Consider the following 20,978-nt stretch of genomic DNA (forward strand, 5'->3'; position numbering starts at 1 on the left):
CAGAAATGACAGGCTTTTGAGATGCACCCCCTTTTGAATTCCACCACACTTGCCCACTCCCAGTTGGGTTTGCCAGTGCGAGATGTATAGTTTGCTTGTTTGGGCAGATTTAGTGGCCCAGTTGGGCTTCAATGCAACAGTGTACACACTGAAGAACAACAAGCTAGGTTGCATACGACAGACTTCTCATCAGCTGCTCAACATGACAGGGCTGCACCTCCAAGTGTTGCACAAAGAAATACCTTGGTATCTGCAGTTCCCAGTATCACTGAAGACTGTACTCAGTAGAACTTGAATGAATCAGTCCAAAGATGTGATGGCTAGGTGAATTGGCCATGCTAAATTGCCCATAGTGTCCAGGGATGTGTAGATTAGGTGGGTTATAGGGGGATAGGTCAGGGTGGGATACTCTGAGGGTTGGTGTGGACTTCTTGGGCTGAAGGACCTGTTTCCACACTGTACAGATACTATGATCTATGACCTGAAAAAATTGACTCTTTTCCTCAGCACAGATGCTGCCTGACCTGCTAAGTAATTCCAGTAATTTTGGCTTTGCTTTATGGGCATATAATTCCATCATTTTAGTAACGATAGTCAGATAGTGCTCTTTGAATGGAGCCATGGCTTGTTTAAGTCTACCAGATAGGAAAGTAAATGCTTCATTAATCGAGGAACCAGCACCTGTGACAATATGCCCATAATTTAAATATCCTTTTTGACTTACCATGCTACAAAACTTGACTTCCAATTTTAAGTCACCAATTTAGCAGTGACATTAGAGAGAGAATACAGAATTTTTTTTTCCACCTGTTCACAATTGTTGAGTTCTGTTGACTGCTTTTCATTCCTATTTATATTTTCAGTAGTATATTAATTGTGTTTTTTTCAGCCAAATACAAGGCTGATGCTGAATGTCTGTGAATTAGACTGTGAGATGTTGAATTCTGGTGCAGGATGATTAGTGAACAGCACATGTTAAAAACCTGGCATCAAATTCGCGAGTAGTGGGTCTCTCTCACAGATGCTCAAGGTTCGGTTCAGAGGATGCAATATTTTAAAAGGACAGAAATAATATATCTGCAAAACTATTATTCTGTCACTAGTTTGGTAGTGTGTCCCTTTGAGGCCACAAAGTTCAATCGCTGTTAAGTAAGCAATGTACAAGTTCATGAATCTGATAAAAGACACTGAAGCTGCAGTGTTGGATCTTACTACATAGTTTTTCAATACATTTTAATTGACCTCACCTTTGTTTCTTTATACACCCCCTGCATCTGCCAAGTTTGACAGATGTTTTCATTAGTTATGCAACTTCGAAGCAAGAAGAAACAGAACATGCATACACTTGTGTTTTATGATACAGATATTCTATTATTTCAGTTAGCCCACATTCCTGTTGCTTGCTTTTGGTTTAATGTGAACAAAGACACATAAGCAATCAGCTGTATCTCCATTTTAATTTCCTCCATCAATTCTTCTCAGTCACACTAGGATCAGTCAGATAGTACGCTCTCTTATATACAGATGTCGACTCTTACCACCAGTCAATGGTACAGCAGTTGTGTACTGCCAAGTAAAGTGCATGAACAACGACACTTTAATTTTAAACTTGGTATAATTAACTAAGTACATTTAAAGTTTCAAATCTTTATATTTGCACATATTGTCTTAGGTGCATTAAGTTTTTTTTTCATTTCAGTTCATCACTCTGTGAAAGGCATTCCACCATTATTTAAAGTAGATCAACTTATCCATTCAAACGCTTGAGCATACCTTTTAAATCTTGTTTTTTGAACAAATCTTCTAAAAATCGAATAGTTCAACACCAACATACATCATCCGAGTCCATTACACAGGAGCTGATGGTTCAGCTGGTAAAGTTATGGGTGCAAGACAGTCGAGGAAGAAGGGAATTAATGATGGAAAAGCCAACTGGTGTCAGAAAAGGGCAATTTTCACTGGTGGACAAGGATGATTGACTGGAAGAAAAGGTAAGTAAAGATGTCAGGCAGACAAGGAAAATCACAACAACTAGTGTGAGCAGATCAAAAGGGAAAATCAGCAACTACTATTTGTCCATAAAAGGGGACTGTGGTTTAATCAAAGAGGAACTTGTTGACTGAGGCAAGCAACGCAAGCGGTGTGTTCACGTTTAACTGAAATACAAGAGTAAAAAAGCAAATCTTATTGAACTCAGAGCCTTGGTGAGATCACACCTGGTGGTCTATGCACAGACATGGTTTCCCTACAAAGTAACATTGTGCCGGTTTTTGATATGCACCAAACCAATTTCTGGAGCCAGGGCAGAACAGAAATTAGATTATCTACTGAGGAGAGTATGGCAGCAGATGATTGACTAGATTAGGTTGCATTCCCTAAAGTTTAGAAGAAGGAGGTGTGATCTCATTTGAAACGTAAAATTCCTAAAGGTCCGACAGGGTAAATGCTGAGAGGATGCTTCTCGGACAGGGGAATCTAGAATGGGGGATTAGAATCTCAAAGTAAGAGTCAGTCATGAATTACCCAATTGAGAAGAAAATCCCTTACTCAAAGCCGTTTTTAACCTTGAGATTTACCTGGACCAGACTCTGTAGGGTGTTTAATCACTGCATATATTCAAGGCAGAGACCAATATATTCTTGGAAATTAAGAAATGTAGGAATGGTACATTGAAGCACACTTGAGACAGAATTTAGCAATGTCTTATTCGATGTTGCAGTTAACTTGAAAGACCAAATGGCGTATTCTTGTATTCATTTCCTACCATTAAGTATGAAGTACTCTATATGTATTTAAACACAGAACAAGAGCTAATTGATATATTTCTAGTTTCACTAATGGATCACATGACATTGTTTGCAGGAAAAATACAATAAAATTATAGTGTGTGTCAAACGCAGTACCCCATTTGTAATAAAATAAGTCTAATGGATGTTGATAGAAAGTGGGCAAGAGAACCTATAGCAATTGATGAAGGATTGCCGACTCTAAGTGGCTTTAAAGGTAACAATGTGCACTTTGGATCCAAGCACTCTGATTGTCGAGTTAGGTTTGTTCCAGTGAAGCAACAGGGTGAATATGGGTAGGCTAGGGAAAGAACTAAAGAAATAGAAACAGAGAATTCTGCTGTAATACCACAACTGTGGAGAGCTACCTTTTTTCCTCTCTCTGCATACGTAGCCAGACACGAGCATTATCAGCATTTTCTGTTTTCACGTTAGATTTTCATCACCACGGTATTTTGCTTGTGTGTTCTGGGAAGGAACTGTCCTTAATCTCGTTCCATTTGTAAGAAATGCTAGTGATAACAAGGTGTCTAAGAAAAGAAGTATTTTTGTCTATAGTGTGCAATGCTGTGGATTCTTTCCCATCACAGTAAACCTGAAAACGGTAACAAGGATTATCTATTCAATCCTTGATACAAATTGAGCACTGAACAGTACCAGCATACTTTGGGTCATAGCAAGTGAAATTTTGCCAACAGGAGTATACTGCAAACCTGAAGTGAAGATTATTTAATGTTGAATAACATGAGTTACATTTCTGCAGTGTTTGAATTTCAGACTCTAATTCTGAAAGACTTAACTGCAAAAATCACAATATCATTCATTGGTTGGAATATCTGTAATATCCTAGAGGCAAAACTGCAGACAAACCAAACTCTTTTCCGCTCAGGATGACTGTGAACTCTTTCTCATTCAAAGCAAAGTCTCATATGCACATTAATACCAATTGGGCGAAGGAAAGGATGTCAAAACTTTTCGCTGTCAAGTCAATCAAAAGATCAAGTAATGAGAACACAAATCCTTTTCTTTTAAAATAACAGAGCTAGTTGTACAAAACATCAATTCAACTGAATGAAATACGTGAAACATTTTTGGAATTGCACTGCATTGCAGGGATCCCACCGCACTCAACATTTGAATGCTGAATCTTCATTGCATCTTAACAGAATACAGGATGTAATTTGTTAGTTATTACAGAAGTGTTCATTTTACTAAGATTAAAGCAGAATAGTTTGCATTGTAGTGCTGTGAGCTACAAAAATACTTTGAACAATTACTCTCAAAATATCAATCTCTTAAGAATTTTAAAGTGCAATATATATTATCGCTCAGCTGGGAGCCAAAATACTTTAAACATTATTGGAATTAATTTCCTTCCTATATGTTTTGCGCAACTTGACATTTTCCAATTTTGTGCTGTAGTATTTTTATCTCATTTAAACTAAAATGAGCAAGTTAAATTAGTAAGGGTTAACAACAGCATCAAAATAGCAGAGACAGGAAATTAAACCATTTGAGTTTTAATCATTTCAACTTCAAAATGCATTTCTTAATGGATGAAAGCTTGCAATAATTAGAGTAATGTGAAAAGGCTGTGGTTCTTCCTAAATAAGCTAAAAATCCTGCTGCATTTTGCATTTTGTACTTATTTGATTTCCATTTTGTTACAAAACAATTTAATTAGCTGCAGTGGAATGGACAGACGAAACAAGGAAACTGGTATAAAAAATTGACTTTTTTTTCCTGGAATGTTACATTCCCGGTACAAATGCAAAGTAAAAACAAATTGTGTGCAAAACCAGCTGGTGATCCATTCCTGTCTTTTTTCTGACACTTGAAGATGAAGTGAGATTTTGGTCACAAATTTCTATTATGCCATTAACCCATAAAAATGATTAAACTTTCACCCTGCAGACTAAAAGAGATTAAAGATTTGCTTTAAATTTACTTACACTTCTTCATTGCTTACCCTTGATGTAAAAGCTAAAACTTCTAGATGCTGCGCCATTTCCCTATTTACAATATAAAGTGAACCAAACCAGAACAAGCAAAAGAATTAACTGCAAACTTTAATGCTTATAAATCTAAGAAACCTACCTGACTGCCATTCATGCTCTCTAAATTACTTTTTACACCTTAAAGAAAAATCCAATCAAGAAGCCACCTTTATCTTCTGCCCTGGGCTAGGTTTAGTGCTTTGTTCACAACCTTGAGGTTTCTTGCAACTTGTAATCTGTAGCAAAAATCAGCCTGCATTCCTTTCCATTTCCTCTCCGCATTGTTGACAGATTTTACTACCCATCAACCCATCTCAATTACCAGTCAAAGACAGCAAGCTCTGCACAATCTAACGGCTAAGAGATTTACAGGTTTGGGCTGATTGAGGCGGTGGGATGAAGAGATTGATGCAGTTTTGACCTGCAGTGCTCTATTTACATTGAAAGAAATGACTTTGCATTTTAATGAATTAACAGATGCATTTCAATTTGTGTGCCTCAAAACAATTCAAGGCTAACAACTGTGTGCTGGTTCTAGATGCATGTTCAGTCTGACATATTCAGAGTAAAGTTCACAGAGACAACAGGATTTGGAGCTGTATTTAGGTATTTTTAATTTAAACATAAAATAAGCTTTGTACTTTTAAAATAAAATCTCATTGGTTTTGCTCTTTTTGCCATTAATCTCACTTCTAACATCTCGCCGATTTTGACAGCTCTTAACTAAGTTAGTCAGGTAACTGAAGTGGAGTATTACCGGCCCAATGAATCAAGGGCTACATATAATCTCATGACTCAGTGGTAGTTCCCTAGCCCCAGGAGCTAGGAAATCTAGGTTCAACCTGCCACAGATGTGTGTCATAGCAATTACAAACCAGTTTTAAAGAAGTATTTTTTATACCAGCACCAGCAAATATCCACTACCTATCTTAGACTTGGAAGTTACACAAGCAACTGTTGACAGTCTCTAAGTGCTATCACCATTGATCACTATTACAGTTCAGTGAGTTCTGGCAGCACCTGGTCATACCAGAGATAATAAGAGCTGCTGATGCTGGAGTCTAAGACAACATAGTGTGGAGCTGGAGGAACACAGGCAGCATCAGAGCAGCAGGAAAGCTGCCATTTCAGGTCAAGACCCTTCTTTAGAAGTCATACTATCGAGCAGTTTTAATGGTTTAATTTCAAGCTCCTATTTAGAAAGTTTAATGGATTCCTTTGTATTAGGACTGAATGCAAATAAACAATGTTTTCCAATATGCAGGATTATTCCCTTTGAAGAATTAGTTAAAAAATAAAATCACTTAGCCAACACAAATCAAACATTCAGTTTCCAGCATGCTGTGGTTAACTTAAAAACTGAGGGAAAACTCAGATATACAGTGTGAATCAGAATATATATGCTGAGACTGACCGAGGCAAGTTTGCAATTGAATGTATTTTTGGTAAACCAAATGTAAACACAGCTTCCTGTATAAATAACCAACAATTCGCTAAAATGTTAAAAGAGCAAGTCACCATTCACATGTCCTCAGATTCTGAAGCAGTTCATGTCCATATGAAGCCAAGACCTGGATGTCTGGGTTGAAAAGTGACCAGTAGCATCTCATGTCATATAAATCCCAGAAAACGACCACCTCCAACAAGACAGGATCTTGTCATTGATGTTTAACATCATTGCCATCACTGAATTCCCCCATTGTCCGTAGCGTGAGGATTAAGTTTGATCAGAAACTGAACAGGGCCCCTAGATACACACTGTGGCAACATAAGCAGTTCAGACGGCAGTCTTATTTAATGAATAACCCACCTCTTGACTGCCCAAAGCCTGTCCATAATCTACAAGGCACAAATCAGGAATTTGATGGAATATTCTTCAATTGTATGAATGAATATAATTCTAACAACACTGAAAAAGAAAAAATCCAGGACAAAGCAACCCACATGACTGGCAGCTTACCCATCACCTAAACCAACCTATTGATGCACAGTGAAAGCAATATGTGCCATCAACAAGATGCACAGCAGCAACGCATCAAGGCTTCTTTAGCAGCACCCTTCAAACTCTCAACCACTGCCATCAAGAAGGATGAGGGCAGCAGCTGCATGGGAACAGCACGACCTGAAGTTCCCCTCAAAGCCCAATACCTCATTAGAGAATAAGACTACCATTCCTTCACTGTCACCGGGTCCAAATCCAGAAATCTCCAGCATTGTGTGCACGTCGACACTGTGGTTTCAGTTTTTCAAATAGTGGTTCACTGTTGCCTTTCCAATGGCAAGATAATCATATTATCACAGTGCTCAAACAAGTAAAATTCTGCAATACTCTCTTCACCTATCTGGAGAGATAAGTTCCCAGACTAAGCTTTGCCAAACTATGCATTAGATTTAATTTGCTGTGGTATTTTTTAAAGGGACAATTTGCATATAAAGAACAAATGAATACTCCAGCTATGTAGATTTTTTTGTATTCAGTTTAGAGTTGCGAGCAGATTTTGTACACATTAGATACAATCGACAAAACAATGGAATAGGGAGAAAGTGAAAGAGAGAACTCTGTGCCCTAATTTATCAATTCCAAGATTCATGTTTTAAATCACGCATGCCTGAGATTCAATTCACCTAATCATAGTTTACCTTGGTGCTTCATTTCCTCTTTTTCACTTTAGCCATCCTCTGAACAATGGGTGTTCACACTTACCTTCGTTTCTCCCTAATAAAAATTACCGTAGGGCTCAGGAGTGTGAAATGAAGTTCACACAAAGGAAAATTGTGTCTATAATGACCTTAAAGGAAGCATTGTTGTGAAGAATTTCTGCCCTGCAACCAGGAAATTCCTGATTTAAACAAACCACCCACTCTGCAGCAGGCGACATTGTAATGTGATGTGAATTCACCAGCATTTTACTTCAGTTCTGTTTTTTGAAGAACTTGGGAATTGCGACTTTGAAAGCGGTATTGTCTCGTCTTCCCAGCAAATGTTTAATAGTCCTAAATTTGAAGAAATTGATAGTTCTGCAGTTACTGCTGCAAGACACTTGTACTGCAACTATCTGCTATGCTACCACCTCCAATTCATTGAAAGTGTGATTTTTTTGGACCCACCTAGAAGCAGTGATGCCATTGATAGCAGTCTAGACACTGCTGCCATGCAGTGAAACTGCCATTTTCAAAAAAAGTCACTAATTGGCTTGTGGCTTTTATCCGCTTGCTAGCTACTCACATTTCTAAGGAAACATTAACAACTAGAAATAAAATCACAAACTACAATTTCCAAATATTTTCAAGTTTGTGCCGTTTTCTTTTCGTTGCCACTTTGTGAAATATGTTCTGCATTCTAACAAACAGCAGATTTCACAGTATTGAGATCATGAGGTAATACTGTGCAGTCTGCTTTTCATTGTTACCATAAGGGCTTACCTCCCCAAGAGGATGGCAATACTGCTTTAAGTGATTTGGAAAATTATATAATGAAATAAATCAAAAACTTCAATGGAACTCCCCCAGCAACCAATTCAAATCAAAGAGAAGCGCATTCTTTCTAGCACAATGTGTATCAAAGCCAGATAGTTCAAAGTCCCAGTATTTCCTATTCTCAAGTCTGGTTAACAATAAAGGTAATAGTACATGCATTCCTAGTGGTTTTGGTTTGCAGAAAAATCTTTCCAATACCTTTAACCCTTCATTTCAGAAAGTGAAAATACAATAGAGCTACATCAACTAAAAGGATCAAACTCAGTAGCCATTTTCTCTTGACAATACCTTCCTCAATGTTTAAGAATTGATTTTCATCTTCGAGACTGCAGTAGGAAACTTTCCGACTTCTGCAATTCTGCTCCATCTTGTAGTGTCGACCTGCTGTATTTTCATCCAGAGGAGGGGACCTTGCAGAATGGCATTGGAGGTAATCAAATGACAAAGCATGACCTCCAAACATTGGAGCAGTGGCCAGATATCAACATAGTTGTTTGACCTCCTGGCACCCTTCCTTCACCCCATTTACAATCCTACAAACCATGCCTCATCCATGCAGCTTCCATACATTGCAAGCCCCTCAATCATATCCGTACTGTTTCTTTTCATCTAGCTCTGTGCATACCAGAAATTCCTCTTCCAAAATCCCTAAGCAGCCTCCATTCCCACTCTTGCAATATCCATATGGAAAGACAAGTGTACCCTATAGTAACACTGGCGCGTATTTGAAATGCTCATAAAACTACCAAAATAAAACATCCAACATGACTTCAAACGGAACAATTCTTTCACTAGCACATTAACCTGTCAAAGAAGACATTGATACTCCAATTGAGAAAAAAAACTTCAAGTCTCTCAACACAGCTTAATCTTGTCTAAATAAGCACTGAGGCATGAGAAAAAAGTTTCTTCAAATAAATATAAATTTATTTACAAGTTTATAAATCTGTAAGTTGATCAATGGTAAAACTTTTCTTCATAGCTGTGTAAATTATCTCTTACAGAGCAGAACCTTTCTCACTAATTAAATGGTTGACTTATTTGATTGACAGATTGACTACATATTCAGTTTTAGATTCTTTACTGGCATAGCTAATCAATTAAAACACATTATGAATGCTTGGCTTAGCTCAAACCCCACTACTTGATCATTAGTTTGTTTACTCAGATAAGAAGTAGACAATTATCTTTTATTAAAGTCTTTATGGAGTTTATCTTTTCAGATTTTTTTAAACATCCGAGTGTTGATACAATGTTCATTTGATTGACAGATTTACAAACGCCAACAAAAATTGCTTCGGAGTAATTTTTGAATGGATTTTTGTTTATTTTCATAATTTTATAAACATTTGAGTTCTTGTTGAATAGACCAGTATTACTTAAGTGATTAAATGCATTTAAGTATTTCACCTGGTGGAAAAGGGGCTCTTCCGCATGCAATATTATCGAGAATGTGATTCAATTATTTCATGGACTCGCCAGTGTTATTCTAGGACTCATTGATTTGGCCCATCATGTGCCTGGAAGGGTATTTCAAAAGCTCTACAGATATCTGCTCTTTAAAATTAATCTGAAGATGAAAGTGCAGTTGCCAAAAGAAACATTTAAATCATGCCTTAGTCTGGTTTGTGCCAAAACAGGGACAGCCATTCAAAAGACAACTCAAACAACTTCATGACATCATCTAAAGGTTTGACTCAGTGAGTGCGCCTGTGTCCCAGGCATGACCAGTACCATCCATGGTATAGGTTTTGTCCTACCACAGGACACAAGAGGTGGCAAGTCAGTGGCAAGGGAGCTGCCCTTTAAGTCCACAAAATTGACTTTGGACCGTTTTACAACCTGAAGAAATGACAACACATGACATAAGCATGCCCAACAGTGAAAGCGTCTAACAACTGTTTGAATTGTTCCCACAATCAAAGGATTAGATGTAAGCTCTGCAGTCCTGCCACATTCAGTCATGAAATCTGGTGGGCAATTAAACAACAATTTCAGAGGTGGAGGCAGAAGAAATATCTCCAAACAGAATGGTGGGGGAGCCCAGGCCATCAGTACAATAGAGTGACTGAAATATTTACATCCCCCCTCCACCAGAAGTGCCTGCTGTATAATTGATCTTAGCTTCTCCCTGTCATCCCCTGCATCACAGATGCTAGGTCTTCCGTCAATTCGATTTGCTCCATTTGTTATCAAGGAGTAGACTGAAGACATTGGACATTGCAGAGTTATGGATTCTGATATTTTGGGAATAGTACCAAAGATCTGTGCCCTAGAACTAGCCACATGACTATCCGAGATATTCCAGTGGCAATACATTGGCATCTTCCTGACAATGTGGAAAACTGCCCAGCCATGTTCTGTGCACAGAATGGAGTTCAACAACTAATTACCAGCTTTCCAGTCTACTCTCAATCAAAGCGAAGCTGGGGGTTATCGAATATGCTATCGAGCCTCACTTGTAAAGAGATAACCTGCTCATCGATGTTGTTTGGTTCGCTCAGCTTCTATCCTCATTGTAGCCTTGGTCTAAACTTGGACAAAGGGTTAGAGCGGTTAGCCTTGATACCACATTTGACCAAACGTGGCATCAAGAAGCTCTAACAAAACTGGACTCAATGGGAATCAGGCAACTTAATCTCCATGGTGACAGTCATACCTAGTTCAAAGGAAATGGTAAAATGTGAGGCTGGACGAACACAGCAGGCCAAGCAGCATCTCAGGAGCACAAAAGCTGACGTTTCGGGCCTCTGATGAAGGGTCTAGGCCCGAAACGTCAGCTTTTGTGCTCCTGAGATGCTGCTTGGTCTGCTGTGTTCATCCAGCCCCACACTTTATTATCTTGGGTTCTCCAGCATCTGCAGTTCCCATTATCTCTCAAAGGAAATGGTTGTTGTTGCTGGAGGCCAATCACCACAGCAACAAACTTCACTGCAAGAGCTGCTGGGCCTAATTCTTTTCAGTTGCTATCCCTATGAACTTCCTTCAGCGTAAGGTCAGATGTTCTCTGATGATTATTCAGCATGGAGAATTGTTTCTGACTTCCCAAATACTGAAGCAGACCTGGCCCATATGCAGCAAAACCCAGACAGATCCAGGACTGAGCAGAAAAGTGGCAAGGAATATTTACACTATGCCAGTTGCAGGCAATGATCATCCCCAAGAAGAAAATTAAACCATGAAATTCTACTGCATAATTATTGATGAAGTCCCTATCAACATCCTACACGTTAATCAGCATACAGAGTAAAAACTGAAATGAACCAGCCATATAAATATTATGGCCACAAGAGCAGGTCAAAGGTTGGGAATTCTCCAGCAAATAACTCACCCATTAGCTCCACAAAACCTGTCCCCGTGTACTACAAGGCACAATTCAGGAGTGCGACGGATACTCTCCATTTCCCAGGATGAGGGAAACATCATTCTGGAATCAAGACCCACAAAAACTTGGGCAAGTTCCCTCAATCAAATTAATTAAAAGTTTCTGCCAACGGCACCCATTTGCAGAGTTTTTGAGGAAGCTCTTCAATAATAGGTATGTTCTTTTGACACAAAACATTAATATACAATGGTTAAAAGTTTTCAAATGTGAAATACTTCACTTGCTAAGAAGTTGACAATTGTACACCAATGAAGCTACTAAACAACTGCTCTGTATTTTTGCTTCTCTAATGTAATAAAATACCCCAGTAGTATTATTAAACAATATTTGACATCGGTCAGATAATGGGACATTAGGACAGGTGACCAAAAGCTTGATCAAAAAGGTAGGTTAAAAAGAATCTTAAAAGGAAGAAAGAAGGAGAAATAAGAGGCTGAGAGAGAAACATTCCAGAGCTTCAGGCATAGCCTGCAGTAGACAAGGGTGCCAACTGCAGAGCAATTAAAATAAGAGATGCTTAGGAGGCCAGAATTTAAGAAGCACAGACATTGGACAGAATTGAAATAGAAAAAGGAAAAAGAGATCGAAAGAGGCAATCCTTCTCACCTCATCTCTGATGGTGTACCGGCAAAGTCACTCGGACTAGTAATAGCAATCCAATGGCTCAGGCTAATGAGCTGGTAGTATTGGTTCAAATCTCACTACGGTGCCTGGCGGTGTTCAAGTTCAATTAATAAAAAAGGTTTGAAAATGAAATTTACTCTGGGTAACAATGAACATGGATCTATCATTGATTGTTCTAAAAATCCAACTGCTTCATTAATGGCCTGACATATGGTCGCAATCAGATATGGGCATCACTCCACACCCACAACAATGTGAAGGATTCTTAACTATCCTCCGAAATGGCCTAGCAAGCCACTCAGTTCAATGACAATTAGAATCAGGCAAATACCGACAACGTCCAGATAAGCCAAAAACTAAAATCATGCCTAAGTCAGGTATTGATCCTTTCTGGTGGTAACATAATTCACAAGTTGTGACTTTCAAAAGTTCTTTTTAAAATTCCTTGCCAGCTCCATAATATCTGACTCTCCTGGCTCAATATCTGCACTCACGTTTGTCATTGATAATGGTGTGTGTCACACTTCTGGGTCACTGTTCTCCCAGCAGATTCTACACAGCCAGCAATTTCCTTTACCCTAATACAACAGAAGCTACACAACATACAAGACTCAGTGATAATGGGAACTGCAGATGCTGGAGAATCCAAGACAATAAAATGTGAGGCTGGATGAACACAGCAGGCCAAGCAGCATCTCAGGAGCACAAAAGCTGACGTTTCGGGCATAGACCCTTCATCAGAGAGGGGGATGGGGTGAGGGAACTAGAATAAATAGGGAGAGAGGGGGAGGTGGACCGAAGATGGAGAGAAAAGAAGACAGGTGGAGAGGAGAGTGTAGGCGAGGAGGTAGGGAGGGGACAGGTCAAGAAGGCGGGATGGGATGGTAAGTAGGAAATGGTGCAGCTTGAGGTGGGAGGAAGGGATGGGTGAGAGGAAGAACAGATTAAAGAAGCAGTGACAGGCTGGGATGGTTTTGGGATGCAGTGGGGGGAGGGGACGAACTGGGCTGGTTTTGGGATGCAGTGGGGGGAGGGGAGATTTTGAAGCTTGTGAAGTCCACATTGATACCATTAGGCTGCAGGGTTCCCAAGCGGAATATGAGTTGCTGTTCTTGCAACCTTCGGGTGGCATCATTGTGGCACTGCAGGAGGCCCTTGATGGACATGTCGTCTGAGGAATGGGAGGGGGAGTTAAAATGGTTCGCGACTGGGAAGTGCAGTTGTTTGTTGCGAACCGAGCGGAGGTGTTCTGCAAAGTGGTCCCCAAGCCTCATTTCCCCAATGTAGAGGCAGCCACACCGGGTACAATGGATACAATATACCACATTGGCAGATGTGCAGGTGAACATCTGCTTGATATGGAAGGCCATCTATGGTACTTAAACGACTGTTTGTTCTCTCTAACTTTGCAATCTCCAATAACAACTGTGTTTTTAAGAGACTAATACTGCTACTTCATGCTGTAGCATATTATTCCACATTCAGATCAAAATTAACATTTTGGCATGTGACTTGTGAGGTATTAATTGAGCAGATGGGGACAATACATTTCAGAGATTAATTTAAGGCTGAGGTTTAAATCTGTGCATCTTGAGTGGACATGAACAGTTAAGCCAGAGCCTATAAGTATGAGGCTGGAAAAGCACAGCAGGTCAGATAGCATCCAAGGAGCAGGAAAGTCAATGTTTCAGGCTGAAACCAGAGTCCTGAAGAAGGGTTTCGGCCTGAAACATCGATTTTCCTGCTCCTTGGATGCCGTCTGACCTGCCGTGCTTTTCCAGCCTCACATCCAAAAACTTTGAAAAAAGTTTAACTCACAGCATAACAAGAATTACTTCAACTCCTCAGGGTTCCCAGGCAGGTTCTGCAAAGCCCTTAACCAGGAATTAATGTCACCTCCTACTTGTACTTTGTTTTATGGCCTCACGAGATAGGGAAAGCCCTCAAAACAGTGGTGAATGCTTCACTCCTTTCACAGATCAGCCAATACCTCCACAAAACAGCAAAACAAGGTAAAAGCTTGGGAAAGTACAGACCTATTATTCCTTGTTAACATTCCACCTTGCTGCTCACCCCAGCCCCTCACCCACATACATTTCCCAAGCAGAAAATCCTTTTTGTTCTTATCAGTTCAAACAAGAACAATGAATTCCTCAAGCCTGCAAGAATTTGACAACGTGCCAGCAAAGCCAACAGGCCAGGTGATATATGGTCTATTTGCTGCAACCAAGCAAGCAGTTTCACAAATGAATGCTGCAAGGAATGGACTTGGGCAAATAGAAAATCATTTTTGGCTCCGTGCCAAAAATTTACAAATTCCAATCCCCAGTGGAAAACTGTGTTTAAGGGTGGTGTTGCCTGGTCTCCAATTTTGAGCTATGATAAAGCTAAGTCTACATGACTTTTAATAACAATAATCACATGATTTCTCCAAACTTTCCAATAATGATTAATTTAAAAATAAGTGGGCTACCATGTTTGTCAGAACTGCAAGTGTTTTAAGTAGGTACTACCTTGAGCATTGATAACGGAGGTTTAATTTAGTGCTCAGACTTTATTCTGCAACATTTAAGTCCTGGTTTTATGAAAAGCTTTAAAAACAGTCATTATTGAATGTAATTCTGAATGTATGTGGAAATATGCATGTAAACAAATAATAACACTTAAAAATTAGACCATTTTCCCAAAGCTTTTTGAATGGCGTTCGAAATTAAGAGACCCGTGCAGAATGACCTGACAGGCTGCACTCCTGTCACCAGTCACAAGATTGAGATCAGGCAGAAGATGACTCTTTAGGTGCCAGTAAAGGGCCTCAATTCAAGCCAGGGTGGATGGGACAGTTTAGGCTTTGCTCACCACCTATAAAATTTGGGACAGGTAAGTGCTGAATGGAAGGCAGCCAGAAGGTCCCAAGGAGAATCTGTATGGCCCTTTCCTGTCAAATCTACCAGTAGAGGCTGTAATGTTTTGTTCTGTGTTACTGCTGAAAGTTAGATTACCTTGAGTTGTGAGGTGAAAAGCTATGAAGTGTGGGAGGTAACTGGGCTTGGACAGCAGATGGAATATAGTCTCTATATTTAAATCATACATTCTGTCTTCATTTTACAACTGTCTCCTAAAACAGAGAAATATGGGAAGTAGAGTTTTTCTGGAACATTACAGGTTGTCTGTCATAGAGACTAGAAGATAAAAACATGAGGCACCACAATGCCACCAGGGGCAGAAGACTGGAATTACGCTATGAGAATTTTACTTGTGGACTGTTTCCATTTTAAATGCAGACATTGGAATGTATAAGTTAACACAGGAAATATACACAGACATAATGCAGTTTTGACATAACATAGAAAGAGATAATTATCAGACGATACATTGCTGTCCATCCATGAAATATACACCTTGGGAGAGAAAAAATAACGGTTTCAAGTAGTGGAGATAGTAGGCATTGCAGATGCTAGAGAGTCTGAGATAACAAGGCGTAGAGCTGGATGAACACAGCAGACCAAGCAGCGTCAGAGGAGCAGGAAAGCTGGCATTTCAGGCCTAGACCCTTCTTCAGAAAAATTGCCCCCATGCTTTCTTTTGTCCGAGGAGGAGTCTAGGGCCGAAACATCAGCCTTCCTGCTTCTCTGATGCTGCTTGGCCTGCTGTGTTCATCCAGCTCTACACCTTGTTATTTCAAGTATTGATAGCACTAAAGACAGACCTTTTTAAACACGGCTATGGTAGGTACATTTTGGGAAATCAATGAAAACAAGCACTCCATCTTCTGATTGGGTCTATAATCCAAGGAGGGTACAACTTGTGCTATTTTTGACACACTGACATTGCTTCTCCCAGGCAGGGGTAAACAGCTGAACAATAAACTACATTTTAACATACACAATTCTGTTCTTATAATTACGCATGGGGAGAAACAACTCATTTTATATGGAGATTGTAGGAACTGCCGATGCTGGATAGAGATAATTATCAGAAGATACATAGCTTTCCATCCATGAAATATGCTCCTTGGGAGAGAGAAAAAAAGCTGGGTTTCAAGTAGTGGAGATAGTAGGCACTGCAGATGCTAGAGAATCTGAGATAACGAGGTGTAGAGCTGGATGAACACAGCAGGCCAAGCAGAATCAGCAGGAAAGTTGACGCTTCGGGTCTTATTGTTATTTGGATTTCTCATACTTTTCTTCATCCCCATTTCCCCTTTTGACGATCTTAATATGGCATCTGATTTGTACTGTCTTGATAACTCCTATAAATTGGCACAGAGAGAAGGCACATCAAAGCCAACAACTGCATTTTACGAATCAAAACCCAAATCAGACATCCCATCCCAACCATCAAGACACCTGTGGGAGAGAGGGCTACATACAACTAAGGACTTTTTGCTCCTTTTTACATACTCTTGGAATGCCATATTAGCCCTGGGAGCCAATTACATCTTCATTGGAAATGACTATTCAGTGTTCTAAATGGATGTTGGAGCTCTCTGGATTGTGGCTTGCAGTTATACAGCAAATGTGTGTTACATGAACACTCAAAACATGAGCTAGGCATTAGATATCATAATATTAGTTCCATCCTAATATACATTTAATGTTCAAACATGGTAGGAGGTTCCTGTTGGAAGTTTATAAAATAATGAGCGGTATGGATAGAGTTAATGGTAGCTGTCTTTCTCCACGATAGGGGATTTCAAGATTAGGGGTTATATTTTTAAGGTGAGAGGAAGGAGATTTAAAATAAGGCATAAAGGAGCAATTTTTTTTTAAAACACATTTTCATGTGGAATGAACTTCCTGAGGAAGTGGTGGATGTGGGTACAACTACAATGTCTAAAATGTATTTGAATAAGTACATGAACAGGACAGGTTTTGCACAATATGGGCCTGGAGCAAGCAGATGGGTCTAGTTTCGTTTGGGATTAGGTTTGACATGGACTGGTTGGTTTGAAGAGCTTGTTTCCGTGCTGTATGTTTCTATAACTATGAATATATATTGAATACATACACTTATGCTTATACTATATGTAGATGTATACATCACAATGCAAATTTCTGTCAGAAAAAGGTAAATCCAGTCAATCACACGCAACACATAGGAATTTTGTCACAGTAGAAATTCAGTTTACTGATGTCAGTAACCACAATTAGACATATTTGGTGGAAGAAAAAGCCCAAGCATGATCACGTACTTGAGCCAAGAAGGACAGAAATTCCACTTTGTGACAATGAAGGTACATACTCACAGCTGCACTGTGGAAGATTACAACATGGCATATCCCATTGGATAATACTCTATGCCTTTAAAACCAGACACTGTCTGACTTACCATGTTCAATGCCATGGGGAATCTGGGAAAAATACTCAAGTAATGAAACACAAATTTTGCACAGATAACTACATTTTGTATAACAAACTTCCTGAAATAGCAAACAGCAACTTGTATTTATATAGTACCTTTAAAGGGAAGATGCTTCATCAGAAAGTAACAACAGTAAGCAGCCAAAAACTGGAAGAACAGTGGATGCTGGAAAAGCTCAGCAGGTCTGCCAGCATCTATGCAGAGAAATCAGAGATAATGTTTTGGGTCCAGTGACCCCTCCTCAGAACTTAAGGAGATATCTGGTCAGGTGACCAAAAGCTTGGTAAAGAGGCAGTTTTTGAGAAATTTACTAAATGAGGAACACGAGCTGGAGTTGCAGAGAGATGCCAGGAGGAAATTCCACAGCCATGTGTTGAGACAAATAAGACACATCCTTTAGAAAAGAGTGCAAATTCTCCGGTCTCCCTCTCCCCTAGCATTCTCCTTTATTAGATAACTGTTGTTGTAGTGGATGGCTCCATAGGATCATAGGTAATGGAGGAGTAAACCATCTACAAAGCGTCGATTCCAGTGCTTACATTCACATAGATATTGCATCAGAGTGCAAGACTTGTGCTGTCTTCATTTTGAAGCATTAAGAATTATGGTCATGTGTAGTCACACTAACAATGAGTTCCAGATTAGGACTAAGCACTAACAGAAATAAAAGTTTTCCAATTACCTTTACATAAGAGTGCAGTCAATGAGTCATGTGCCCTCCCAGAGTGGAGGTGAGCATCATTACCTCTAAGGTCATCAGTTCATGCCCCTTGAGACAACAGCGTAAAATCTAGGCTAACCTTCAGGCAATGCTGCTATGTTGGAGATGCTATTTTTCATATGACATATTAAACTTGTATGCTTCTCAGGTGAATGTTAAAAGATTCCACGGCACAACACAAAGAGCAGAGGAGTATGTCCCAATGCCCTAGGCAACATTTATCTTTCACCCACCATTACTAAAAATAGACTATCCACATTGCTACTTGTGAGTCCTTGAGCGTAGATCAACTGTGTTTTCCAGATTAATCCAATGACAATCCTCTAAAAATAGTCCATTGGTTCTACTGATTTGGGACAATCTGACATCAAGACTGTCACTGTAAAAATGAAAGTTCTTTCATTCATTTGACGTTGCACTAATCACGAGCAAATGGCTATGTTATTCATTCTATAAAAATCAAAAACTCAGTCGCCATGTTGAATGTGATTCAAAAATGTAAAGAGTTCAGTTTGGCCATATGCTACATAATTTCTGAACACGACTTCTGGAAGGATTAGATCAACTTTTTGAAAAGTCATTTCATGGATGTGGCAATGTCAGCATTTATCATCCATCTCATATCACCATCATTCTAAATGGCAGTTAGTGGCTTTCTTGAACTGGTGCGAATAATGTAATGTGACACATACACAGTGGTGTTAGGAAGGAGTCCAAGATTTTGATTCAACGATGGCGATATATTTCTGAATAAGGATGGTGTGTGATCAAGAGGAGAACATTCTTGAAATTGCATTCATTCAGGTAAGTGAGCAGTAAATATATCATGCCCCTGACCTTTGCCTTGCAGATTGTGGACAGACTTTGGAAAATCAGGCAGTGAGTTACATGTCACAGAATTCCCAGCATCCGATGTGCTCTCATGGGCAAGTGTTTATATTGCAGGTGCAGTGAAAAGTTTGATGCACAGAAACACTCATTTATATTAATAGCAGGGGATTCGGTGATGACAATGGGAAGAACAAGCAAGGTTACTGTTGTACTTTGTTCTAGTTGGAGATGGTCATTGGCACCTTGTGTGGCACAAATGATACTGTGATGTTCCCCCAATTACATATCCTCCCAACATTCACTGCCTAGCGTCAAAATGCAGAATAGATACAAGGAAAGATACTGAAGGATATATGATACTTGCAGAACTGGACTGCAACATGAGCTGCCAACTTTTAGGAGAAGCAAAGGAAACAAAATTATATTTCTGTTTTGCCCAGTTAAGCCTGAAATCTGGATTACACTGTCTCTATGTCCAAGGGCAGCAAACAGACACAACATGCAATGGGAGACCAAATAAGATACAATACGAAGGAACCTACTAGAATCTTAGCACTTCAAATTCTTTTACTCGATAGTGCTGTCATTTCATAATATCCCACAGTCTCTCGACAGCAGTTTAATGTGGACCGACGATTCTGCATTTAAATGTCAGCAAAGAATCTCTGGCACTGTTTCCTGAAATATGTCTTTAGGAGCTAGAGAAGATCTGGAGTGAGTAGGACATTCTCTTTTCCTATTCACTGCCATTAAGTAAACACTGGTGAATACAAAGGCGGCAAGTCAGCTCCTGGGTAAATATTACTTTCAAAAATCAATGCTCTCATTAACAGTGTGACCATTAATTGGTGTATGTGCGTGATGTACAATCAACCTGAAACTATTTGAGTACAAATACCCACCCACCTCATATCAGAACACCCAGTAAAGAATATCATTCTACCCACACAAAAAAAACTTGGCTTTCTAGCAACGTTCCTGGAAGTTTTGTGGCTTTTGCTACCTGAGACATCTGAGGAGTAGTTGTTGCTGCAAGTTTCGATTTGCAAATCATTGCACCAGCACAAAAGAACCAACAGTGACCTATGCATTAATTAACACCTCCGCAAACCCAAGAACAGGGAAATTTCAACCCAAATATATTGGTTATGGAAATAGTTTCTATTGCAATTATAATTACAATTTTTATTAGTTTGGGGATTAACAGTTATTTCTAAATAATTTTCTGTCAGAGGCTTTGGGTGTTCAGAAGCACAAAATTGAGAAGCCAATACTTGCACTGGTAACCAGAACTATCCTTCAGCTCCTTATTGCTTCTATTACAGTCTCTCTGCAAGGTAGGGAACAAGTTTCCTATCAACTTAAGACAAGTGGGGAGAAAATTAAGGTCATGTAATTACTTTCAACAGCACAAGAAATGTTATTTTCTCTAGTCTAAACATGCCTTGCTTCTCCTGGCCCCATTTGACTCATTCCTGCTTGCAGGGCCTTCCTGGTTGGGATTTCATGAAGATGTTGGGGATCTTACACGCTGGTTGCAGAAATGGTGAGAAACCTACATTTCCACTGGTTAATCAAGGTGGGCAATTCTGTTGAAAAGCAGTACCAATAGCAATGCCAACCATGGCTGCTAACTGAGCCACATTGCCAGGAGTGACTGAGGTAATGTGGGGAGGGATTTCATGGGATTGGAATCAGCATCAAGTGCTAGGGATGCGGCTCCCAGTGGGAAACCACCTCAGCCCCTCCCAATATTACCTTCTTTGATTGAGGAAGCGCCGCCTTTCAACAAGGGA

The 20,978-nt window shown here is 39.6% G+C and overlaps 1 protein-coding gene across 3 annotated transcripts in view; it reads right to left on the reverse strand.

The window, feature by feature from the left end:
* Nucleotides 1-20,978, reverse strand: part of hmga2 (high mobility group AT-hook 2) — a 150,999-nt gene that overhangs the window by 104,869 nt on the left and 25,152 nt on the right. The window contains exon 5 of one of the 3 annotated variants that reach the window (XM_048549565.2): nucleotides 15,915-16,518. The exons of 1 other annotated variant lie outside the window; for it this stretch is intronic. In XM_048549565.2, coding sequence (XP_048405522.1) covers nucleotides 16,339-16,518 — 180 coding nt within the window. In that variant the 3' untranslated portion in view covers nucleotides 15,915-16,338. Of the gene's footprint in view, nucleotides 1-15,914; nucleotides 16,519-20,978 lie in introns of those variants that run through there. One more of the 3 variants, XM_059652459.1, reaches the window with a different exon arrangement.

This window comes from Stegostoma tigrinum, chromosome 18, assembly GCF_030684315.1.
Source record: "Stegostoma tigrinum isolate sSteTig4 chromosome 18, sSteTig4.hap1, whole genome shotgun sequence".
Classification (NCBI taxonomy): Eukaryota; Metazoa; Chordata; class Chondrichthyes; order Orectolobiformes; family Stegostomatidae; genus Stegostoma; species Stegostoma tigrinum.